General features: G+C 50.0%; 2 protein-coding genes across 4 annotated transcripts in view; one reads left to right on the top strand and one right to left on the bottom strand.

Annotated features, from left to right (window-relative positions):
* On the top strand, nt 141–25,410 carry ZNF18 (zinc finger protein 18). Its single transcript, XM_013981344.2, is given in 9 exon segments — nt 141–168; nt 5,409–5,464; nt 8,263–8,519; nt 8,522–8,739; nt 10,522–10,708; nt 11,400–11,491; nt 17,452–17,536; nt 18,177–18,284; nt 23,844–25,410. Coding segments are annotated over 7 exon segments (1,653 nt in total). The 5' UTR covers nt 141–168; nt 5,409–5,464; nt 8,263–8,332; the 3' UTR covers nt 24,620–25,410.
* Nucleotides 18,862–25,438, bottom strand: part of DNAH9 (dynein axonemal heavy chain 9) — a 321,249-nt gene continuing 314,672 nt past the window's right edge. For all 3 annotated transcript variants that reach the window (XM_021067888.1, XM_021067882.1, XM_021067889.1), the window contains 2 exons: nt 20,339–20,478; nt 18,862–19,249 (listed from right to left, as the gene is read on the bottom strand). In XM_021067888.1, coding sequence (XP_020923547.1) covers nt 19,147–19,249; nt 20,339–20,478 — 243 coding nt within the window. In that variant the 3' untranslated portion in view covers nt 18,862–19,146. The remainder of the gene's footprint in view (nt 19,250–20,338; nt 20,479–25,438) is intronic.

Here is a 25,438-nt window from a genome sequence, read left to right as displayed (position 1 = left end):
CGCTGGCGCGGGCGGGGCGGGGCGGGGCGACCCGGGCGGCCAATCGGAGCCCGCGCCTCTGCCCCGCCCCCTCCCGTCCCTGCGCCGGGTCCGCCCCGCGGGCCGCCAGAGGCGCGCGCAGCCGTCAGTCTCCCGGAAGTGCGGCCGGAGCCGGCGCCGCGGACCGAGGTGAGCGTGCGCGGGCTGGTCAACCCCGGTCAGGCCTGGACGCGGCCGCCCGGGGCTGGGCCTGGCGACGCCTGCGTCCGCGCCGGACTCGGCCGGGCCTCCGGCAGTGGCGGCCGGATCGGCGCACGCGCGCCCGAGCGCCTGGGAGCGCGCGTGGGGACGCGGCGAGTGCGGGGGAAGGGACGGCAGGACTGCGAGTTGACTCTGGGTCGTGGAGACCCGGGACCCCAGACCGGGGTCTGGGTCCCTGAGCCTGTAGGCCTCGCCGGACATCTCCGGCCACGTCTCTGGACTGGGACCAAAACGGGGCCCCTCCCTCCTGCCTTCCCCAAGGGCTGGAAATGAGCCTCCGGAAGTGGGAACCCCAAGGGACTGATGCCGGAGTCCATCTTTCTAGGATGCTACCGGTGTCGTGGGCTGAGGGTGGAGAACGCAGTGGGCAGCTCTGCCCGGCGCCGGGCAGGACTGGATGCCTTTCCTGGCCTCCAGGGCGCTAAATGCCTGTCGTTCGTCCTCTCCTTCTGACGGCCTCCAAACTCGCGCCTACAAATTACCCCAAGGTTTGCAGCTCTCCTCCCCAAAGCACAGACGTTAGAGCTCCCTGGGTTTGAATTTGGCTACCACTGTGAGTCTCCGAGGGTCCCAGTCTGTAAGCTGTAATACTCACCTTGCAGGGGACTTGTGAGGGTTAGAAATGACTCCAGCCTTGCCTAATATGGAGCTGAAACATAGTGTTAAAGAAAAAACTTACTCATTAAAACCGGTAAGGCAGTTGGGTTGTTTTTTTGCTGTTGAGTTGTATGAGTTGTTTGTATATTTTGGAGATTAAGCCCTTGTCGGTTGCATCTTTGGAAACTATTTTCTCCCATTCGTAGGTTTTTTTTGGTTTGTTTGTGTTTTTCTAATGGTTTCCGTTGCTGTGCAAAAGCTTTTAAGTTTGATTAGGTCCCATTGGTTTATTTTTGTTTTTATTTCTGTTGCTTTGGGAGACTGACCTAAGAAACAACCCAATCGAAAAATGGGCAGAAGACCTAAATAGATGTTACTCCAAAGAAGACATGGATGGCCAACAGGCACATGAAAAAATGCTCACCATCACTAATTATCAGAGAAATGAAAATCAAAAATTACAATGAGGTACCACATCACACTGGGTCAGAATGGCCGTCATTAGTAAGTCTACAAATAACAAATGCTGGAGAGGGTGTGGACAAAAGGGAACCCTCCTACACTGTTGGTGGGAATGTAAATTGGTACAACCACTATGGAAAACAGTATGGAGGTACCTCCGAACACTAAATATAGAACTACCATATGATCCAGCAATCCCAGTCCTGGGTATATATCCAGACAAAACTTTCATTGAAAAAGATACATACAACCCTATGTTCATAGCAGCACTATTCCCAATAGCCAAGACATGGAAACAACCTAAATGTCAAAGGACAGATGAATGGATTAAGAAGATGTGGTATGTATATACAATGGAATACTACTCAGCCATAAAAAAGAACAAAGCAATGCCATTTGCAGCAACATGGATGGAACTAGAGACTCTCATACTAAATGAAGTAAGTCAGAAAGAGAAGGACACACACCACATGATGTCACATATCTGGAATTTAATATACGGCACAAATGAACTTATCTACAGAAAACAAAGAAACTCATGGACATGAAGAACAGACTTGTGGTTGCCAAGAGGGAGGGGGAGGGAGTGGGAGGAACTGGGACTTTGGGGTTAGTAGATGCATTTGGAGTGGATAAGCAACGAGATCCTGCTGGATAGCATAGGGAACTATATCCAGTCACTTGGATGGAACATGATGGAGGATAATGTGGAAAAAAAAGAATGTATATACATGTGTAACTGGGTCACTTTGCTGTACAGCAGAAATTAACAGAACATTGTAAGTCAACTAAAATAATTAAAAAAAAAAAAAAAAGGAAATAAAAAAACAAAAGGGTAAGGGCAGACTGCTCTGGGGAACTACCCTGGGGTTTTGAGATACTGGGGAAAGAGACCGAATACAACAAAGACAAATGGAGATTTATAGCCAAGGTGTAGTGGGCGGGGGGTCAGTGGATGGAAGATTACTAAGAGGGAACATCCGGGTAGAGGAGGGATTCTGACCAAGCCAACTTGACAGGAGTTTTGCTGAAGGCAGGCTGGGGTAATGAGGAATTTGATCAGACACCAAGGGTGGTCCAGCACCAGAGGGTGTTGAATTTGATCAAATATCAAAGGTAGGGGATTTTTCCTAAACTGGATTCAGCAAGATCCTTGCCAAACCAGACTGGAAGGGCCAAGGACAGTGTCCAAGGGCCAGTCCTGGTCAAAAAGATGGCTCAGGAGCTTGACTGAAGTTTGATTGAGGAGATAGTTTTTGTAGTAGGTGCTCTGCAAATGGCTACTTATATATGAATGTATGGTTCATTTAGAAATTCATTCTGAGTAATAAATATAACAACTATACATTTGGGATAACTTTAAACTTTTTTTGGTGACAGGAGCCGATTTTCAGGAAGCCATTGAGATAGCAACCTGTAAACCATGTATAAAGTAATTTAATTATGAGTAAATGAAGCCTTTTTCCTACCATTATGTGAGAATATAATTGCTGAAATCAGCTTTAAATATTTTATATAAGATCTATAGTTTTCCCTAAAAGTCATTTTCCCTAAGTGTTATCTAAGCTATCTTAATTCAGGAGCCAAGTAAATTTGATTACTGATCAGTCTCTTGCTCTCTGAAATCTTGCTACTTGTTATTTGAAACTCAGAAGCCAAACAGATCTAGATAACATGTATATTTACTAAAATTTTAACATCCTTATTTGAAGCTGTACCTTTCTTCCTAAGCACTGCTTTGGCTGTTTCCCACAAGTCTTGATATGTTGTTTTCATCATCTTTGAATATGAAGATATATTTTAATCTCCTTTGTGGTGGTTTTCTTTGAATGAAGATAGGTTATTTCACAGTGTTATTTCACAGTTTCCATACACTGGGATAGTCTAGTTATCTTGCTTATTGATTTCTAATTTAATTTCACTGTGGTCAGAGAATCTATACTTTAAGATTCCAGTGTTTTGAAACTATTGTATGGTCTGTTTTAGTGAGTGTTTCATATGCATTTTAAATGAATGTGTTGGAGTTCCCGTCGTGGCGCAGTGATTAACGAATCCGACTGGGAACCATGGGGTTGCGGGTTCGGTCCCTGGCCTTGCTCAGTGGGTTAAGGATCCGGTGTTGCTGTGAGCTGTGGTGTAGGTTGCAGACTCGGCTCAGATCCCGCATTGCTGTGGCTCTGGCGTAGGCCAGCGGCTACAGCTCTGATTCGACCCCTAGCCTGGGAACCTCCATATGCCGCGGGAGTGGCCCAAGAAATGGCAAAAAGATAAAAAAAAAAAGAATGTGTATTCCGCAGTTGTTGGGTCTAAGTGTCAATTAGATCAAGTTGGTTAATAATGTTGTTCAGATTTTCTGTATCTTTACTGATTTCTGGGGGGGGTCTGTTTTTTTTCTATCAATTACTGAGAGAAGGGTCTTAAAAATCTCCAACATGATTGAGGATTTGTCCCTTAGACCTGATGTCAGGTGCAGTCACGTTTAGGGTTGTTTCATGTTCTAGATGATTTGACCCATTTATCATAATGAAATGTCCCTCTTTTTCTTTTCTTTTCTTTTTTTTTTTTTTTTTTTGCTGCACCTGAGGCATGTGGGCATTCCCAGGCCAGGGATCTAATCTGTGCCACAGCAGTCACCTGAGCGGCTACAGTGATATTGCCAGATCCTTAACCTGCTGCACCACAGTGGGAACTCCATCTTTGTCTTGAAGTCTCTTGGTCAGATGCTAATATAGCTATACCAGCTTTCATGGGCTTGCTGTTTGCACGAGATGTCTTTTTCCCACCATTTTATTTCTAAACTGTCTTTATATGTAAGTGTCTCTTGTCGACAGCAGATATCTGGGACTTGCTTTTTTTTTTTTTTTTTTTTCCTGTCTTTTTGCCATTTCTTGGGCTGCTCCCTCGGCATATGAAAGTTCCCAGGCTAGGGGTCGAATTGGAGCTACAGCCACCGGCCTTCGCCAGAGCCGCAGCAACGTGGGATCCGAGCCACATCTGCGACCTACACCACAGCTTATGGCAACGCCGGATCCTTAAACCGCTGAGCAAGGCCAGGGATCGAACCCGCAACCTCATGGTTCCTAGTCAGATTCATTAACCACTGCGCCATGACGGGAACTCCGGACTGGCTTTTTTAAATCTGACAATCCACCTTATAATTCAAGGGTTCAGTCCATTTACATTTAATGTAATTATTGCCATGCTGGGTAATAGTCTGCCTTATTATCTTTTTTCCATTTGATCTTTCTGTTTTTTATTCTTCCCTTGATCCTTTCCTATCATATTATTGACTTTTTTTAGGATTCCTTTGCTGGCTTTTTAGCCATACCTCCTTGTATCATAATTTTGCAGCTAGTAGTGTGCATCCTTAAGTTATCAAAGTTTAACTTAGCAGAGTATGCTTTAATACTGTGCCACTTTATGATTCACAGTTCTCACCTGCTGCCCCTCACTTTACATTTCCCATTTGTCTGTCACCTCACCTGACGCCACTTCTTACTTCCCATATTCTACTTCTCAATTAGCAATTCATAAATAAAATCACCTAACAACAGATTAATTCAGTTTACCCCCTCCTTTCTGCTATCTTTATATCTTTTACTTCTACTTCTGTTCTACCTATTGTTGTTTTTCAGTTGCCTTTTAAGGAAGTTAGAGGAAATAAAACCATAATATTTTATACTTATTCACCACGTATTTACTGTTTTTGGAGATCTTCATTACTTTCGGTAGATCTAAGTTTCAACTGGAAGAATGTCGCATTTCTTGTAGCATTTCTTGTAGTACAAGTTATTAGTGAAAAATTCTCTTAGCTTATTTATCTGAAAAACGTATTTTACTTCTTTCTTTGAAATGTGTTTTTTTTTGCTGTGTTGGAAGTGGAATTCTGGGTTGATGGTTCTTTTCCTAGAATTTGCATTTGCTTCTTTTTATAATTTCTATATCTATGGAAAGTCATTCAAACTGTGTTGGCTTTAATTCCTCAGACTGTCAGGGACTGGTTTCTCTTGATGGCTTTTTTCCTTGATTCTGCGTCACATTCTCCTGTTTCTTTGTTTGTCTGGTAACTTTGGATTCCCTCCTGGATATTGTGGATGGCACACTTGTAGACGGGACGGATCCTGCTGTCTTCCTCTGAAGAGCTGATTTTTGTCCCAGCAGTCAGGTCAGTTTCTGACTGGTCACCTTTGACTTGCGTTGGTTTGGCGTGAGGGCAGATTTCTGGAAAGCCCAAGGTGTTTCCAGATTCTTCTAACTGGGTTGGAATAGACCAGTAGACTGGGCCTCCTCTGTGGATCTCCTTGAAGCTTGGCTTTCGGTTCTTTGGGGCAGGTTGACAGTAGGCCTTACCCTGGAGCGTGGCCTTTACTCCCAGCGTGTGGCCTTTCTGATGGCTCAGGATGGCTCGAGGGTCACTAGGCTCTCTGTCCTCTCAGTGGACAACACCGTGAATGTCTCTCACCACGACTGGCCTTTTGTAACCCTCTTCGGCTCTTACCCTGCTAACAACGGCTCTCTGTTAAGCCTTGCATGGTTTCACCCTGCTGAGGCGCAGCCCGACCCTCGGCCGGGGCCCGCAGGGAAACGCCGCGGAGACAGACCTCTGCCTCTGCCCCCGTGGCTGCCTCCTCTCCCCTGGCCTCTGCTTCAGATTCCAGGTAGCCTCAATAGCTTCACATGCTGACCGCAGCCTCCTCTCTTTAGTGAGACCCCAGGTCTTTGCCGAGCCCCAGCTTCCTGCGCCAGTGTTGGGACACCGACCCTGTGCAGACCGCTGGGGTGCTCGTGGAGCTCTGCTCAGACCTTCTCTCAGGAATTGCATTCCTGCCTGTTGTCCAGTGCTTGAAAGCAGCGGCCTCGTGGCTTTTCTCCTGTAGTGTCATTGTTTACAGCGGGTGGGCTGCCTTGACCAGAAACAGAATTCCTGAATTACTGAGCCCAGAGGTGGCTGGAGCGCACTGGGCACTGCATGACTGTATGATTGAAATGTATGGGTCTCTTTGTAAACAAAAAGTACACTTGGTGAGGTCCACGTGAGAAACGTGTAATATTGGCTCAGTCTTTTACCTCTCTCTTTCCTTTTTTTGTACCCTTGAAAAAATTTGCTTTTGTTGGTTTTTTGTGGGTTTATTTTTTGGTTTTGGCTGTGCTGGTGGCATGTGGAAGTTCCTCAGCCATGGATCAAACCTGAGCCACAGCAGTGACAATGCCGAGTCCTTAACCACTAGGGCACCAAGAAACTCCCTTTTTTTTTTTTTTTTTTTTTTTTTTTTTGCCTTTTTTTTAGAGCTGCACCCTTGACATATGGAGGTTCCCAGGCTAGGGATCGAATCTGAGCTCTAGCTGCTGGCCTACGCCACAGCCCTAGCAGTGCAAGATCTGAGCCTCATCTGCGACCTACACCACAGCTCACAGCAATGCCAGATCCTTGACCCAGTGAGCGAGGCCAGGGATTGAACCAACATCGTCATGGATACTGGTTGGTTTTGTTTCCACTGCGCCACAGCAGGAACCCCCTATTTTTAAATGGTTGTGTGATACAGGGTGAGTTGTTTGGGTGAAGTGATAGGGATGAGGACGCTGCTCTTATACCTGGAGGGAGAAGCAACTACCAAAAGCTAGCGTGGTACTGATCTTTCATCAAGCCAGACCCGCAGGTGCCTTTTGGTTGTCGTGGTTCGTGTTATGGAGAAATCATGACTTTTAGCTCCTTGATAATATTTGAAGACAGACCCAATGATCCAGTATTACGATTACATGCAAGAAAGATAGCTAGGAGTTCCCGTCGTGGCGCAGTGGTTCACGAATCCGACTAGGAACCATGAGGTTGTGGGTTCAATCCGTGGCCTTGCTCAGTGGGTTAAGGATCGGGCGTTGCTGTGGCTGTGGCTGTGGCCGGCAGCTACAGCTCTGATTAGACACCCAGCCTGGGAATCTCCATATGCTGAGGGAGCGGCCCCAGAAAAGGCAAAAAGACAAAAAAAAAAAAAAAAAAAAAAAAAAGCTAGAAATAGTGCAGGACTCTTTAAAAATATCTTCATATTAATTTTGCCATTTAATATTTCTCTTTCCACTGTCTTGAATACCGTCTTCTAAATTTTGATACCATTTGTCATAAAATAGTGATTACTGGGTTCAAGTCTGTAGGAATGTTTCGAGGCGGTCAGTATTCATTCTAACCCTTCTTACAGTTCAGGGCTGCAAATTTCGGTGTGACAGCTTTTTCAAAAATTCCTCGTTGTGAACATGGCCATCCAAAGAGACCCCTTACAAATTTCACTGGACTTTTTGGGGACGAGTTCTCTTCAACCTCGTAATGATTTTGGAAGCATCCGATCCTTTCAACCGTAGCCTTTATTCCTAGGGCATCCATGCCTTTGTTCAGCTTTGTTCTGCAGACGTATGGATGCAGATACTAGAGGGTTTGGCAGAAGGAGCCGTTTGCCTGGAAACCCTCAGTGAAGACGCTCCATGTGGTGCGTTTTATTCTTCCACTTGGTCTGGCCATTTGAAGACCAAGAGGGAACGCTGTGAAAAAGGTCAGGGTGTGGTGACTGTTTAGATACGGGATTAGTGGTCTGCGTGGTCGCTTCAAGTTTACCCCCTTTCAAAACAGGACAGTGTGTCCGGAAGTTTCTGTCGTGGCTCAGCAGAAGCGAATCCAACTAGTGTCCATGAGGATGCGGGTTCGATCCCTGGCCTCGCTCAGTGGGTTAAGGATCTGGTGTAGCCGTGAGCTGAGGTGTAGGTCGCAGACTCAGCTGCGATCTCGTGTTGCTGTGGCTGTGGTGTAGGCCAGCAGCTATAGCTCCGATTCAACCCTTAGCCTGCGAACCTCCATGGGCTGTGAGTACAGCCCTAAAAAGACCAAAAAAAAAGCCCAGGAGTTCTGGAGTTGCCTCCAAGGCTCTTCCTGAGGTGTGTCCCCTCCCCCGCACAGCACGGCTCTCACCCTCTCTCTAGTGTCCCCGTGAGAGGCTCTGTGAAGACCTGGTCCTCCAGGGACGACTCCATCCCAGAAGCACTTCACCTCATGGATGTGCCAAGCCAGGTGATGCCCATGGAGCCGGGGCAGGCTCTGGTGCTGCCGCTGCCACTGGCCAAGGCCGAGGAGTCTCCGTTCCCTGGACCGGATGCCGCCCCCCCAGGCGAGCCCTCCAGCCCCGAGACTGCATGCCAGCTTTTCAGGCAGTTCCCTTACCAGGTGATGTCTGGGCCCCATGAACCCTGAGACAGCTTCGGAAGCTCTGTTTCCAGTGGCTGCAGCCCGAGCTTCACACCAAGGAGCAGATCCTGGAGATGCTGCTGCTGGAGCAGTTCCTGACCATCCTGCCCGGGGAGATCCAGATGTGGGTGCGGAAGCAGTGTCCGGGCAGCGGGGAGGAGGCAGTGACCCTTGTGGAGAGCTTGAAGGAAGACCCCCAGAGGCTGCTGCAGTGGGTAAGCAGAGCCGGTGCGATCCCCAGGTCTCCTCTGGGCCCTCAGCAGGCCTGTTGCCTTTTCTCCGGCCCAGATTTGTGGCGTTTTCACCCCCACAGCCAGATCTCTAAGTCACTGTTACCACCCAGGTGTCCTGCAGTTCAGTTCCCTTGTGACCCTAACGACCCGGCTGGCTGGGACCCAGCAGACAAGGGTCAGTCTCACGAGGCTGCCCCGTTTCGGACACCAGCCACAAGCTGCGGGGCCACCCGTGCTTGTGACCAACCCGCTGCGGAGTTGGAGGTTCCCACACCCTCCTTGGGGTTGGTATGTGCCATAATGACTCAAAGAACTCAGAGCACTTTACTGGAGTTCGTGTCATGGCTCAGCGGTATCCAGTCTGGCTAGGAACCATGAGGTTGTGGGTTCGATCCCTGGCCTCGCTCAGTGCGTTAAGGATCCAGCATTGTAATGAGCTGTGGTGTAGGTCCCAGATGTGGCTCGGATTCCGCATTGCTGTGGCTGTGGTGTAGGCTGGCAACGCAGCTCTGATTCCACCCCTAACCTGGAAACTTCCATATGCCATGGATGTGGCCTTAAAAGACACCCTCCCCCCAAAAAACACACACACCCCACTTTACTTACATTTACATTTGTTCTAAAGGATCTGGTTGAAGAACAGCAGAGGGAGGAGGCAGGGAGGCACAGGGTTCCTGTGCCGTCTTCTGGGCACCCCGCCCTCCTGGCGCTTCTATGTATGCAGCATGGCAGCTCCCCGAACCCCCCAGGTTCAGGGTTGTTATGGAGGTTTCATCACTTGGGCAGGATTGATTAATCACTGGCCATGAGTGATTCAGTCTCCAGGCCTCTCCCTTCTGCCAGGTTGAGGGGTAGGGATGAAGGCTCCAGCCCTCTAATCACCTGATCGTTCTTCTGGTGACCAGCCTCCGTCCTGAAGCTGTTTAGGGGCCACCAGGAGTCACCTTGCCAGCACAGACTCAGAGATATTTGAAACTAGCTCATTCTGAATAACAGAAGTTGCTCCCGTCACCCCCGTCCTTCAGGAAATCCTAAAGATTTGGGGGGCTCTATGCCAGGAACCTGAGACAGAGACCAAATATGTATTTATTTTTTATTATTATTTTTTTTTAGGGCTGCACCTGCAGCATATGAAGGTTCCCAGGCTAGGGGTTGAATTGGAGCTGTAGCTGCCAGCCTATGCCAGAGCCACAGCAACGCCAGATCTGAGCCGTATCTGCAATCTACACCATAGCTCACGGTGACGCCGGATCCTTAACCCCCTGAGCGAGGCCAGAGATTGAACCTGCAACGTCATGGTTCCTAGTCGGATTCATTTCCACTGAGCCACGATGGGAACTCCCCAAATAGGTATTTCTTTTCTACCACCTCTGTGCGCCCCCACAGCTCACCTGGCTCTAATAAGACTCCCTGTGACACTTCTTAGCCATTGGGGGTTGAAGATCAAGTCCCCCATCCCGTTCCGTCTTCAGACTGGAACACCGGAGAAGCTGTTCCAAAGTCGCCCGCATTTTCCTTAACGGAGCCCCTGCGGTAGAAACACAACTTCAGTGGCTGGTCTGACAGTGTCCCTGGCTTGGCTCAGGCCTCTCTCATGCCCGTGTCCGCCCCCCCAGTTCCTGCAGGGCCAGAGATAACTGCTGGCTTTTTCTTTCCCTACTCCGTGTCCCTACAGACCCTTCCCATGTGTGAGGAAGGTTGGCCAGGCAGCTTTGGGACATCCTCAGTCTGGGTCTTTCGGTAATTAGCGTATGTGGTCTCTAGATCAGCATCCAAGTTCTGGGACAAGAAGTCTCTTCTGAGAAGGTGATAGCTGCCAGCTGCCAGGTGGGGGGCATGGAGCCCCATCCCGAAGTGCCTCAGGAGCAGGGGCTTCAGCCCCCAGCCTCCGGGCCTGGCGAGCCACCGAGCTGCATCGTGAAGGAGGAGTCTGACTCGGACCAGGAGCTAGGTGAGCGGCACTTCTGCATGCTGGTGTGTGGGGTACAGTCCTGGGGAAATGGGGTTTGGAAGGATAGGCTGCTCAGTTGGGGGGGGGTCTCTGGAAGGTTCGGAAGCAGGGTAGACCTGCCCGAATCACTGATTTGGAGAGTCACCATCTGCAGTTTAAACCACCTGATGACAGGGCCCATCTTTATTTATTTATTTATTTATTTATTTATTTATTTATTTATTGTCTCTTTTTTTTTTGCCTTTTCTAGAGCCACTCCTGCGGCATATGTAGGTTTCCAGGCCAGGGGTCGAATCGGAGCTGCAGCTGCTGGCCTACGCCACAGCCACAGCAACACGGGATCCGAGCCGTGTCTCCAACCTACACCACAGCTCTTGGCCTTACACTGAGCAAGGCCATGGATCGAACCCGCAACCTCATGGTTCCTAGTCAGATTCGCTAACCACTGCGCCATGACGGGAACTCCCTGGGCCCATCTTTTAGATTTGGATTCTGAGGAAGGAGGTGGGAGGAAATTTGGGGGAGGCTGTTGGGAAGGCTGGGAGGGAGTTGGAGTTTGTTAGGGAGGCCAGTGCAAGTCTTGCGATCACAGAACAGATGTTGGCACTAACTGGTAAGGATTTGTACCTGGGCCCTCTTGGGAGTGGTCGAGGGGGACCTCTGGATTCTTCCAGCTTCCTGTCTCCTTCAGTAGTGGCTGCTTCCCAGCTTCCTGCCCAGCCTGAGGAAAGGCCCACCAGAGACGAGGACCTCGGAGCTTCCCTTCTCCAAGCAGCACCTCAGGTGAGCTGGGCTCCCCTGCTTCTCTCAGCCCAGGACCATGCTCTGAGGGTGTGGATTGAAGGGGGAAGCATCCTCAGAAGTGGGGGAGAGATGAGAGCCTCGCAAGGATGATAGTGATACATGAGGAATGAAACCAAGTTTCCATGTTTCTTTTAAGGCAGAATGTTTCCTAATTGTCATCTTGAATAACAAAATGTAGGCCTTGGAAGCAGTTGTTCTGATGAAGCAATCCTGACCCCCCCCCTTTTTAACAGCTGCATCTGTGGCATGTGCAGGTTGCCAGGCTAGGGGTTGAATCGGAGCTGTAGCCGTCGGCCTACACCACATTCACAGCAACGCCAGATCTGAGCCGCATCTGCAACCTACACCACAGCTCAGGGCAACGCCGGATCCTTAACCCACTGAACAAGGACAGGGATCAAACCGGCGTCCTCATGGATGCGAGTCAGATTCGTTTCCACTGAGCCACGACGGGAACTCCTCAACTCTTGGATATCTGTGGGTCACGCTAGGGAAGAACTGGTATTTCATTTCCTAGTCTGGCTTCTGCCATAGGAGTCGGTTTGTGGTTTTGAATATTGGATCCCGTGTGGGGCCAGGCACGCTCCCTCACTAACTTAGGGAGGTGTGGCTGACAGAGAGTCAACCGCACGTGTTTAAAGTGTCCAAGCGTGAGCCCATGACCGCAGCAAAGACAGTGATCGCATCTGTCGGCCCTGAGGGTTCTGTTTGTAACCCCCCTGCTGCCCCAAGACCCTCCCCCAGGCCGGAGGCACCTGCTGATCTGCTTTCTGTCACCATTCAGTACTTGGCATTTTCTGGAATTTTGCATGCAATGGAATCATGCCTTTGTTCTTCTGCATATAGCGTATTTTCCTTGTTTGCTTTTAGTGTTTTCTCACTAATTTTAAACATTTGACCATGATGTGCCTTGGAGTCATTTTCTTCATGTTTCCTGTTCTTGGGGCTCATTGAGCTTCTTGGGTGTCTCACATAACAGTCTTCATCAAATCTTGGGAACACTGGCGTTCCCGTTGTGGCGCAGCAGAAACGAACCTACTAGTGTCCATGGGATGCAGGTTTCATCCCTGGCCTCACTGTGGTGAAGGTCCCAGATGCAGCTCAGATCCTGTGTTGCTGTGGCTGTGTTGTAGGCCAGCAGCTATAGCTCTGATTCGACTCCTAGCCTGGAAACTTCCATATGCCTCGGGTGTGGCCATAAAAAGCAAAACAAAAAACAAAAAAAACCCCACCAAATTTGGAGACTTTTTTTTTTTTGCCACACCCATGGCATAGGGAAGTTCCCAGGCTGGCGAACAAACACAGACCCCAGTAGCGACCCACACCACCACAGAGACGACGCTGGATCTTTAGCCTGCTGCATCATAGTGGGAACTCCAAATTTGGGACTATTTGGCCATTACATCTTCAACTGCTTTTCCTGTCTCTCTTCTTTCTCTGCCTCCTTGGCAGCTGTGGGAATAACATGCGTGTGGGACGTGCATGTACATGTTAGGTCTCATCCAGTTGCTCCACTGCTCACTGATGCTCTGTGTTCTCACTCTCCTTTTCATCTCCGTGTTATTTTGCATAGTTTCTGTTTTTATGTCTTCAAGTTCATGAATATTTTCTTCTGCAGTGTTTTATCTGCTGTTAGTCTTATCTAGTGTGCTTTCCTCTCAGATGTCGTCTTCATCTCCAGAAGTATGCGTCTGGGCTCCATCCTGTCTTTCGAGTCTTTCCTCCTGCTCCTTGAACATAGGGAATGTGTTTACAGTATCTGTGCTCATGTCCTTGTCTACAAATGGGTCACCTATGTCAGTGGAGTCAGTTTCAGTGAATGGATTGATCTCATTATGAGATGTGTTTTCCTACTGCTTTGTATGCCTGGTAAGCTTTGCTTGCGGGTGAGGCTTTGTGGATGCTACCTTTTGGAGACTGCATGTTTTTGCATTCCTATAAGTGTCAAGTGTTTCCAGCATCATGTGGTGGTGCCTTCTGCTTCTTTGGGGGGAATCTTTCCTTGCCTTGAGGGGGACCCTCTGCAGATCTCAGGAGCCCTCTTGTTGGCAGCTAACCAGCTGCGGTCTTGTGCTCTGCTAGTAATTCTAACCCTCGTGGCCTCTAAACCCTGAACTGCTGTTCAGTCCTAGGGGGACCACCGGCTCCAGTAGGGCACCCTCTCCACTGCCCTGGATGCCCCGTCCAGACGGTGTCAGGGTGCTCAGGGGCTGTGGGCCTGGATGCCCCGTCCAGACGGTGTCGGGGTACTCAGGGGCTGTGGGCCTGGATGCCCCGTCCAGACGGTGTCAGGGTGCTCAGGGGCTGTGGGCCTGGATGCCCCGTCCAGACGGTGTCAGGGTGCTCAGGGGCTGTGGGCCTGGATGCCCCGTCCAGACGGTGTCAGGGTGCTCAGGGGCTGTGGGCCTGGATGCCCCGTCCAGACGGTGTCAGGGTGCTCAGGGGCTGTGGGCCTGGATGCCCCGTCCAGACGGTGTTGGGGTGTTCAGGGGCTGTGGGCCTGGATGCCCTGTCCAGGCAGGAAGCTTGGGCAGCTGTGGGGCTCACAGAGATTTCTGCTCTGCTCTGCCTAACTGTACAGCATTGCTTCTTATATTTACATTTTTAGTTGTGTCAGCAGGAAGGTAAATCCAGCCCCTGTGACTCCATCTTGGCTGTAAACAGAAGTCTCAGGAACAAGTTTATCTTGGTTATGTGGTGAACAACTCTGAAAAGTTGTGTTTGATAAAAATCAGGTTTCTCAGGCCCCTGCACACCTTATCAAAGCATTGTTGCGAACCTCTGGGGGCCTCTTCGTGGGACCTTCCTCGTGAGGTTCTGGACAGTGACGGTGAGGGTGGCGAAGCCAGTGTCATTGTTGTATGAAGCCAGGTCTGAGCCGCAGCGTTTCAGGCTGAGCTTTAGGAGCCAGAATCCCAGCTGCACAGTTTGCCCCGGGCTGAGCGTGGGGTGGGGAGGGGCTGGGGAGGGACGCGCCCTTTGAGTGACTCTGGAATGCCCTTCTTCCTGCTCTAAGGTACTCAGAAACCAAACTGTCAGGCAGGAGGCTGCCTGGTGAAAAAGATGTAGGCTTTCTGCCAAGTATCTTAAGCCAACTTGGAGGATTCCTGTTTCTTCTGTAGTAAATACAGAGTATCCCTATGAAAAGCACATCCAATTTATTAACTATTTTAACTGGTGGAGTTAAGCATTAGCTCCGTATTACATGACATTAGCTAACAAGCTGTTCTGGATAGCTTGAGGTCAAAAGATTCCAAATGTTCGCCAGCAGCACCGTGTGTGTGTGTGTGTGTGTGTGTGTGTGTGTGTGTGTGTGTGTACATACATATATAAATGTGTGTATGTATAAATATATAAACTGCCTATATATATATGTGTGTGTGTGTATCGGAAAATGATTAACAGCCACTGAGCCCAAAGGAACAGAAATCATCCCTGCAGGATCCCGATACCCCTCCCCCAAACCAACAGCAGCTCTTTGCACCAGAAGGACCTTTGTAAGTGAGGGGAATTTCTGAAGGTGGGGAACCACGACCTCTAATCTCCTCCCTAAGTTAGGAGCCTCGAGAACAGTGGCGGGTATGAAGCCCACCGTGTCAGCCGGGAGACTGAGTCGCAGGGTTTGCTCCCATCCCTGTTTTCCCACCTTGGGAAGGGAACCTCTGGCCTGGGCGGGGCAGTCGTGGCAAAGTCCCACAAGCCCACAAGATGGTGCTGTTTCCTCATGAAACTGCGCTTCTTTCCCCATCAAATCTCATACTTGTGTCCTTCCACAATAGATTTGTTTTTTTTCCCTCCTCTTCTAAGAGTGAGAGGAAGGGAAGACAGCTGCAGTTGGTGTCTGGCCTCTTGAGTAAGGGGTTTCCTTCCAGCCTCTCTAACTTCTTGGTGGTTCCTCGAGTACATTTGTGGCTTTAAGATGGAGGTACACTGTCCAGAGACCCCCCAGGGCGTCTTTTCTGGGCTTTGAAAGGGCTGACTGTGGCCCTTGGAGGGTTGGTAGCCTTGCTCTTTTCTGTTTGGTGCTGTACTTCGTGGCTACTATTTTGGCATCCGTGGACTAGGCTCGTCTCCAGCAAGCCAGGCTGCTAGGCAGGTGTTAGCGAGCCTGGCCCCCCACCCTTTGCTCTCTCTGCCAAAGCGAGAGCCCCTGTGTTCCGACCGCGAGGGTAGAGGACTTCTGTGTTCAGCAGCGTCTGCTCGAGCCGGTTCCTTCCAGGAGGTTGTTAGGGTGGCTTCAGTCACAAAAGATTAACAAAAAGAGTTGCTAAAAATTCCGACTTTAAAAATTAAATTGAAAACAAAATCCATATTTAAAACATGGTTACAGGTAATAGTTAAACAGATAGAGGTCACTTTTCATCTTTTCACTTTTTTCACCCTAAAAAATTGAACTCCTCCTTTTCATCTTTTATTGCAGCTTAGCAACTGCTAATTAAGGACTTTTCGTGTCCCCACTCTTCCTACCCACCTCCACTCCCCTTTGGTGTACAGGCGGGGCGGGTGGTGGGCTGACTTCACGTAGGACAGAGAACGGCCTCCCTGGGTAGTGGCCTGGGTGCCTGGGAGGTGACTTCGCGTTCCCTCCTCACTGCCGTGGCCTGCAGTCTGCAGCCTGTGTTTGTAACAGTACTGGATGGCTGTCAACGTTGTGGTTCCCGAGAGAGCAGAGGATCCATAGTTCTCTCTGTGGACCCTTGGGGCGGGTCCGCGGGCTGCTGTCCTGTGGGCCGCACGTGGTGTAAAAGTAAGATTACATACTGCCTGCTGCGGACGTGTTGGCTGGGGGCTTTGTTTCGTCCAGACAGCGCACACCGAGTGCCTGCTCTATCCCGGGCAGGGTCTCAGGCACTGAGAAAAACAGCAGAGGGTCCTTGTCTCACGGCGCACATGTGCTGCAGAGGCGACTGTTCATTAAGTGCTTTTGTGTATGTGTGTGCATTTGTGTATGTACATAACATAAGTATTTATTAGACTCTGATGAAAGCTCTGGACAAAAAGTGCAGGGTGCTATGAAAACAGGCTGCACCTGCGTTACTTCTCTTGAACTTGCTGACAGTTTTTTGAGTCCAGTGCTACCATTAGGTGAGGACTGAGGCCCAGGAAGGTTGAGAACTATGTTCAAGATCGTGCAGCCGGGACGAGAATCCCAGTGGGTCTGACCAGAGACTGGGCTGCTTGTCCCTCTGCCCCACGGTCTGAAGGTCTCACAGCCACCTCCCTGGTGGGGACTGCAGTTGGAATTCCCATGTGAACCCTAGCTCCGAGGCCTTCCAGCTTTGTCTCCGGGCTCAGCTCCATGGACAAGAGGGCAGGTCTGGGGCATGATCTCGGGACCCCTCCATTTCCTACTCCTTGGGAGGAAAGCTGACTCGCTGTTAGACCCTAAACTCAGACCCACCGGGCAGCGTCGAGTGTGTGTGGCTGCAGCAGCTGTGCTCAGAACGCACCAGGCTGTGTCACAGTGAGGCTCACAGCTCGCCTGGCTGTGCACTGCGACTCTCCCCTCCTCTTCGCTGATTTGCACTTACTTTTCCAATAAACACATTTTAAATTTCCTTCCTTTCCTTCTTGGATTTCCAGATTTAGTGAACCATTGGGACTGTCGGGCTCCCACTGCTCGAAGACCCTCCTATAAGCAGCGAAAGCGTTAAACAGAAGGCGAGTAGAGAAAGGGCTCCTGCCCGCCTCTGGTCTCCACTCTCAGAGACACGCCACTTAAGAACATGGGGCCTCCAACCTCCGTGTGTCCTGGCCGTGGCAAGAGGCAGACCTGGGGCCTGGAGGTTCCCCTCGGCTTCCTGCCTTGAACCACCTATGCGGCTTCTCAGATCTTCCGGTGCCCAGAGCCTGGGGCCCGTCCCTTCTTCTCCGTGTCCCACAGGCAGGGGAGGGGGTTGAGAGAGCCGCGCAGGACTCACGGCACCGTTTCCTCCTAGGCGCAGTGGAGTCACCTGGATTCCACCCAGAAGGAGCAGTACTGGGACCTCATGCTGGAGACCTACGGGAAGATGGTCTCGGGAGGTGAGGGCGGGGCCCGCCCGTGGAGGGGCCAGGCCCCAGGCCCTCGTGGACAGGCTCCTCGGTGCTCTCGGGTGCATCGGACGTGGTTGGGAGCTGGGGCGCATGGGAGATAGAGGAGCTATGGTACCCAGTCCCAGGTCCTGGAGGTGTCCTGTGCCTGGGACAGCCCTGGTTCCTCCTGCCCCGTAGCTCCTTTCATCGGAAATGGGTGATGGGCGTCCCATTTTTCAGATGAAGAAAGTGAGCATCAGTTCAAGTCACCTGCTCACTGCCACGGAGCCCCTAAGTGCCGGTCACTCTGGCGCTCAGCTGTGGCCGGCTGCGTGCCTGCGCTTTTCTGCTAACCTGCAGGCCCGGCTGCCTTTGGGGTCCCTGTGACAACCTTTGTACCGGCCTCCCGGGTGTCTGACTCCACACGCTCAGAACCTTCTTTCTGTGGCCTTCGTGTATCCTGGCTGTATTTTGCACAATGGTGTCTTCGAAGCTCCACGCTGCCTTCTGGGAGGAGCGTCTTAGCGGCCTCCACCAGAGCCTTCTGATTCATTTCCCTTGACACTCAGGGCCCTCTTTTGAGAAACACCGCGCAGTCCCTGGCCCTCCGCCTTCATCCAGGCCCATATAGTATCTCTCTCTGTACCAGGCATCTCCAATCCCAAGCCTGACCTGACTAGCCCTGCTGGGTACGGGGCAGAGCTGGCAGGACTGCACCTGCATGGCAGTGAGAAGATCCCAAGACCCACCTGCACAGGTGAGTGAGCCTCCATCACTCCAGGGCCATCTGACCTCCAGTCATGAAATCGGACGTGGTGGCGGGGGGGAGGTTTTAGGACTTGGTTCCTATTACACTGGTCACAGCGAGCTGTGATCTGATCACTACAGTTTGAATGACCATGCACGGTCTCCTCGACTCTGGCTCTTGGGCTGTTGACACACATAGTTCATCATGGAAGACCTCACATCCGATTAGCTGTCTCACTCTTGTCTCTTGTGACAGCTTTCTTTCTCAGAGAGAATTAAGATTAGTACAGATTGAGACCAATACAGATAGGGGTCAGATTCCATTATAAAAAAAGATTATCTGGAGTTTCTGTCATGGCTCAGTGGTAACAAGCCCAACTAGTATCCATGAGGACGTGGGTTTGATCCTTGGCCCTGCTCAGTGGGTTTAGGACCTGGCATGGCCATGAGCTGTGGTGCAGGCTGCAGATGAGGTTCAGATCTGCCATTGCTGTGGCTGTGACATAGGCCTGTAGCTGCAGATCCAGTTTGACCCCTAGCCTGGGACCCTCTATATGCCACACGTGTGGCTGTAAAAAGACAAAAAAAAAAAAAAAAAAAACCAACCCACCCCCAACAAAATAAACAAGACAATCGAGCAGAGAAATAAATTTTTGCTTATTTGCATGCACCCAAGTTTCATTAAACAGCAGCAACAATAAATCCTTCATATAAATCATTTAAGACGGGTGTGAAGAAATGCGAACTGGTTCTGTTGTAAAACAGCGGTCACCCTTTGCCTTGTGCATGCTTTTAATTTTGCTGTTACGTAAAATCAACTGTCAAACCTACCTCATCACCTACACACACACTCGCTCACACTCTCACCTCGACTAAAGACCCCAGATCCATGGAGGGAGAAAAGGAACAAGGCTGGGAACTGTCTGGCAAGGCATCCTTTCTCCCCAGTGAGATCTGATGAATTCTTTTCCTTTGCTGATATACCACAGAGAGAGCAAGTGTCAGGTGAGATGTATGGGTTTCACTTTCAGCCACACATTTATCATTAAACCATTTCACTAAGATTCCTCTGGAGCAGCATTTTTCAAACCACATTTCATGACCAATTAGTGGGTTATGAGAATATTTTATAGGGTTGCAGCCAGCATTTAAAAAAATTGAAATGATAATACTGAATAGAAAATATCAGAATGTGGAGTTCCCGTCGTGGCGCAGTGGTTAATGAATCCGACTGGGAACCATGAGGTTGCAGGTTAGATCCCTGGACTTGCTCAGTGGGTTAAGGATCCAGCATTGCCGTGAGCTGCGGTGTAGGTCGCAGATGTGGCTCGGATCCCACGTTGCTGTGGCTCTGGTGTGGGCTGGCAGCTACAGCTCCGATTAGACCCCTAGCCTGGGAACCTCCATATTGCTGCAGGAAGCGGCCCTAGAAAAGGCAAAGAAAGAAGAGAAAAAAAAAAAAAGAAAAAAAATATCAGAATGCAAATAGGAAATATCAGAGGTTGGGCTAAATAGTGTTTCAGAAAATGTGTATTCTGGATATATGTGTCTGTATTTTGATGTAAAAGTATTTCTTACCATGGGTAGCAGGCAGAAAGTTTGGAAATGCTGCTTTATTTTATTTTATTTATTTATTTATTTATTTATTTGCCTTTTTTAGGGCTGGTTCCCAGGCTAGGGGTCTAATCGGAGCTGTAGCCACTGGCCTACGCCAGAGCCACAGCAACGTGGGATCCAAGCTGCATCTGTGATCTACACCACAGCTCATGGCAACGCCAGATCCTTAACCCACTGAACAAGGCCAGGGATTGAACCCGCTACCTCTTGGTTCCTAGTCGGATTCGTTAACCACTGAGCCATGACAGGAACTCCAACCTCACTTTTTAGAGCAGATTTAGGTTCACTGCTCAAGTGAGAGGAAGGTCCAGGGATTCCCGTGCGCCCCCTCGCAGTAGGGTCTTACTTGGGATCCCCAGCTCTCGATGGCTCCATATCACCACTCATAGGCCTTCTTTTTTTTTTTTCCTTTGTCCCGCCTGCGGACAGGGTCCCATTAGATCTTACCTTGAAGCAGACCATGGAGAATGTATGAAGCCAGCCTGCCTTGAGAAGGCAAAGAAATGCCGTCGTAGGTTCTTGAGAGAGGCTGGGTGGGAAGAGAGGAGGAGCCAGCTGAGGTGTGCAGGACAGCGTGGGACGGAGCCCTGGGGAGGGAGCCGGGTGGGAAGTCAGGAGTGCAGGCCTGAGACAGTAAGACCAGGATGGAAAAGGGTGGTCCAGTCTGAAAGGTGCAAGAGCCAGCAGTCTGCCAGATCTGGACTCAGAGCAGGGGCAGAAGGCCCAGGAGAGAGTGGACAGGTGTTTGTTTGAGCTTCTGGAGGAACAGCTCACAGCTAAAGCAGGTCAGCAGGGAAGGAAGCCTCCAAAAGCATATGCTCATACCTCTAATTGAAACCCCCAAGGACTGCAAACATAGGTACAGCTGGCCCTTAAATAGCCAGGGTTTGAGCTGTGCAGGGCCACTTATCCTCTGACTTTTTAGTAAATTTGTACCGCACTACTGCACAGTCCACACTTGGCTGAATCCACGAAGCAGAGCCTGGATCCACAGGGCTGACTATTACTCTCGGGTGTTGAGTGCACCGGGCTGGGCTCCCAACCCCCACGTTGTCCAAGGGTCAACTGAATTTGGAATATATTCTTAAGTAGGTATCAGGATACTGCAAGGAGAGTAAAAAGTTTTGAAAGAAGAGTCTTCATGAGTGTTGGGTCTATAAACATTAAGGGTATGTCATTTTAAAAAGGGAAACTCATCAACATAGTGGGATACTGATGTAACAGTAGATGCACAGACCCATGGACCAGAGCAGAGGGCCTGAGGACAGAGGCCGGTCCATACAAGACTGACAAGAGACGGAGGAAGCAGCAGCAGAAATCCATGGGATGAGTCACTCTTCTCTGAGCAGAAGCAGGAAAAAGACCGGGAGAAGCAATCAGCTGAAGTTTTTCTTTTTCTTTGTTTTTAGAGCCACACCTGCAGCATGTGGAAGTTCCTGGGATAGAGGTCTAATCAGAGCTGCACCTGCCGGCCTACACCACAGCCACAGCAACATGGGATCTGAGCCGCATCTGTGACCTACGCCGCAGCCTGTGACAACAGCAGGTCCTTAACCCACTGAGGAGGCCAGGGATCGAACCCTCATCCTCATGGATACTAGTCAGTTTCTAAACCTGCTGAGCCACAACGGGAACTCCCAACTTAAGTTTTATATATGTCACATAACAAAATAAGTCAAATAGATGGAAAAGATATAAAATATGAAAATAAAATAATAAGAGAGGAGAAAATGACTAAATGTTTGGCTCATGTCTAGCTGAGGAAGATTTTTATAAGTATAAAAGCAATAGGAGGAGTTCCTGTCGTGGCGCAGTAGAAACGGATCTGACTAGGAGCCATGAGGTCATGGGTTCGATCCCTGGCCTTGCTAAGTGGGTTAAGGATCTGGCGTTGCCGTGAGCTGTGGTGTAGGTTGCAGACGTGGCTCAGATCCTGCGCTGCTGCGGCTGTGGTGTAGGCTGGCAGCTGTAGCTCCGATTGGACCCCTAGCCTGGGAACCTCCATATCCCGCAGGTGCAGCCCTAAAAAAAACCAAAAAAATTTTAAAAAAAAAGAGCAATGGGAAAAATCATTAAGGAAAATCTTACAGACTTGAGTGTATATGAAAAGAAAGAAACCAGGAATTCCCACTGAAGTGCAGCAGGTTAAGGATCTGGTGGACAGATTCGGCAGAGGTCACAGCCTTGGCTTGCATCTCATCCCTGGCCCAGGCACTTCCATATGCTGTGAGTGCAGCCATAAAAGTAAAAATTAAAAAATTTTAAAAAAGAAACCACAACTTTCTAGATTGTAAATAATTCCAAACAAAGTAACTAAACTGATGAAAAACCTTTTTCATGACCATGACATAGTCATGGCATTTGACTATTTTTCTTAATATAGAAAGAGTTAACGCACGTTGATAAGAACAAAGTCACTTTCCCGGTAAAGAAGTGGACAACAGTCTTAAAGTAGGAAAAATAAATGTGAAAAAAACCGATCCTTTAATAACTAAAGAATTAAAATTTCTAACAATGAGAAACCCTTTTCCACCCATCTAAATGGCAGATATTCGAGACAGTCAATACCTAAGTACTGAACACTCGTCTCCCCTCTGCCCAGCCTCTCAGACGGGAGGATAGCAGGGTCCTTCTGGAATTCAATTTGCCAGTAAATGCCAACAGCTTGAACAACACCCCTCGTTCCCGTTGACACAGTAATTCTAGTTGGAGGAACCTCCTTTAAGGAATGGATCAGAAACGTGGGCAGCATTGGTGAAGAAGAATGCTTGTCATTATCTTTAGCAGTAAAATATAATAAACAACTTAGATTCCTACAGTGGGCGAATTCTTAAAATTCTGTCTTTACTCTTAAGTGTTTAGTGTGACATCCCCATGGGGGGCCATTAGTCGGCTCTTGGAAGCGGTATTTACAAAGGCCCCTTTAAAGACAGGAGGACGTGCCTTTGCACTGGAGAGGACGGTCCTGCAAGGCTCTGCACACGAACAAATCAGGTCTGGTTCTCTAGGAGACTCCTAGGTCTCTGTCAGTAATTGGAAAGGCACTAACATAGGAAAGAGCAAGGCAGATAGCATCTTTAGATCTGCAGGAAGAACGTAATTTTTAAAAGTTGAAGATAAATTCTACCACCAGAATGAAATCTTCACTCCATGCATCAAGTCGTAAGAACCAAAAACCTAAGTTATGATGCGCAGAGCACAGGTGAGCTGTTGTGTGAGTTAATGAGGCACAAGTGAATGCTGGATTCATGCACAGCCCGAGGGGTTCACCTGGACGTGGCAGCCTTGCTCTGCATCACAGCCCCAGTAAAGTGACACTGTCGCGTTTCATGAATGTGGGGGTTACTCGTGAAAGGGAGAATCCGTGAGAAGTTGCTAAGTACCACCAGTTACAATTTAAATGCTACAAAGCCAGACAGAGAACTCTCTATACAGTGGGATGCGAGTCGAGTCGTGTGGGGAGAAATCACACACCGTGTGAACACATAGCACCTATGCAGAAACTAAAGACGGGAGGGAAACGTCTCCTCCTGGCTGTTGCCTCTGGGGCCTGTGATTGAGGTCGATTTGGTTTTCCTCTGTGAGCTTTTCAAGTTGTTTTCATTGATCCCGTTTATCTTGTCTAGGTAAACAGATAAAAGCCGAAAACCTTTTCAGAGTACTCCTTACACCCTAGACTTGTTTTTCCTGGGCCTTTAGAAGCACTTGCTGCTTGTCAGCAGGGCCGGCCCCTGCGGCCTCTGTGAGCCCTGCTCTGCTGTCCCTGCTGTCCCTGCTGTCCCGCCGCCTCGGCCCCAGCGCCGAGTCACAGCCTGGGTCCAGGCTGGACAGCGTTTGCCTTCTTCCCTCACCGAGGCCCTCTTGGTTGAGGATGACCCCTTCTCTGATACACGGCTTGGAAAGTCGGGCCGCCCCCTAATTGAGCTGTGCCACATCTTCTTTCTGCTCCCAGGGGACCGACAGGAGAATGACAAGGAGAACCTCAACCTGGAGAACTGCAGGGACCAGGAACCTCCAGCTTCAGGAGAGCCACCTTCTCAGGCTTCCGTGGGCGGCCTCTTCGGGGAGGACCAGCTGAAGCACCTTGCAGCAGAAGAGAACCCCCCTGAGGCCCAGGAGAGCCCCCAGGGCGAGTGGCCGGGGGCCCAGCTCTCTCCGCAGGAGAGGAGTGCGGGGAAGCGGCAGAGTCCGCGTCTGCCGCGAGCCCCCCCCGGAGAGCCGTCCGTGCAGGGTGTGGAGGAGAGGAGAGAGGGCCCCCAGCGGGCGCAGCCGAGAGCGCCCATGGCCCAGAGAGTGCCCACCTGCAGGGAGTGCGGGAGGACCTTCTACCGGAACCCCCAGCTTATTTTTCACCAAAGAACTCACACCACCGCCAAGACGAGCTTTCAGTGCCCCACCTGCAAAAAAGCCTTTCCGAGGAGCTCAAACTTGGTGAAACATCAGCGAACCCACACAGGAGAGAAGCCCTGCAAGTGTGATTACTGTGGGAAGAGCTTTAGCGACTTCTCGGGGCTGTGTTACCACAAGAAAACGCACACAGGAGAGAAGCCCTTTAAATGTCCCATCTGTGAGAAAAGCTTTATTCAAAGATCCAACTTTAATAGACACCAGAGGGTTCACACAGGAGAGAAACCCTATAAATGTTCCCTCTGCGGGAAAAGTTTCAGCTGGAGGTCAAGCCTTGACAAGCATCAAAGATCCCACTTGGGAAAGAAGCGCTTTCAATAGCCAAGCTCTCCTGGCCCATTTCTGTCTCTGGGTCCATTTGAAGATTCTAGGCTCCATCCGGAGAAACTGCATCTCCTAGAAAATCTCCCTGTTCTCCCATTTTTTCATGGATTGGAGAGCAGAGGCGAACCTGGTCTCAGACCTGGAGGGTATCTCGGCCTCTGGATGGGATTTCACACGGTGTTGCTTTCTTGCTTCTCCATCAGGAGAAAGACAAGTCTTCATCTTTCAGCTGATCTCTCCTCGTGGACCCCCGGGGAAAGGTGTCATTAGGAGACCCCGTTTTAGGAGTGCTCTCCAGGAAGGGCTGAACTGCATGAGCCACAGCTGGCGCTCCGGGGAAGAACCTTTAGGACTGCGGTCCCAGAGCAGAGCAGGTCTTCTGTTCCAGAAGGGGTGCGTCGAGGCCAGTGAGCTCACGCCCACGTGTGGTCTCTGTCGCATGGGTGCCCCTTGTTTTCAATAAAGCCAGTCACTCCCGGTCTCGTTTGTGTCTGCAGTGTCCACCGTGCACTGACTGTAACTCACAGGCCCTGTGTGGTACTCGAGGTCCTCCATCAGCTGGGACGGACCCCGCAGGTTTACCGCTAGCAGGGCAGTGCTGGACACGCAGGTGTCCCCTTTCCATGCCCGCCTCCCACTCACTCTTGGGCCTCAAGTTGCCCCTCTTTCTCCTGGAGTCTCCCTTAGGCCATCCATCGTTTTGGCCAGAGTGCTCGGTGCTGTAAAAGTGTCTTCCTTATCTCATTTTGTCTGTATGTGTGAGGAAGAAATCAATGGTATTGATCGAATTTATAGCATGTCTCGAGGTTTATTAAC

This window comes from Sus scrofa, chromosome 12 (genome assembly GCF_000003025.6).
Source record: "Sus scrofa isolate TJ Tabasco breed Duroc chromosome 12, Sscrofa11.1, whole genome shotgun sequence".
NCBI classification, from domain to species: Eukaryota; Metazoa; Chordata; class Mammalia; order Artiodactyla; family Suidae; genus Sus; species Sus scrofa.
This window is presented reverse-complemented; position numbering and strand designations above follow the sequence as displayed.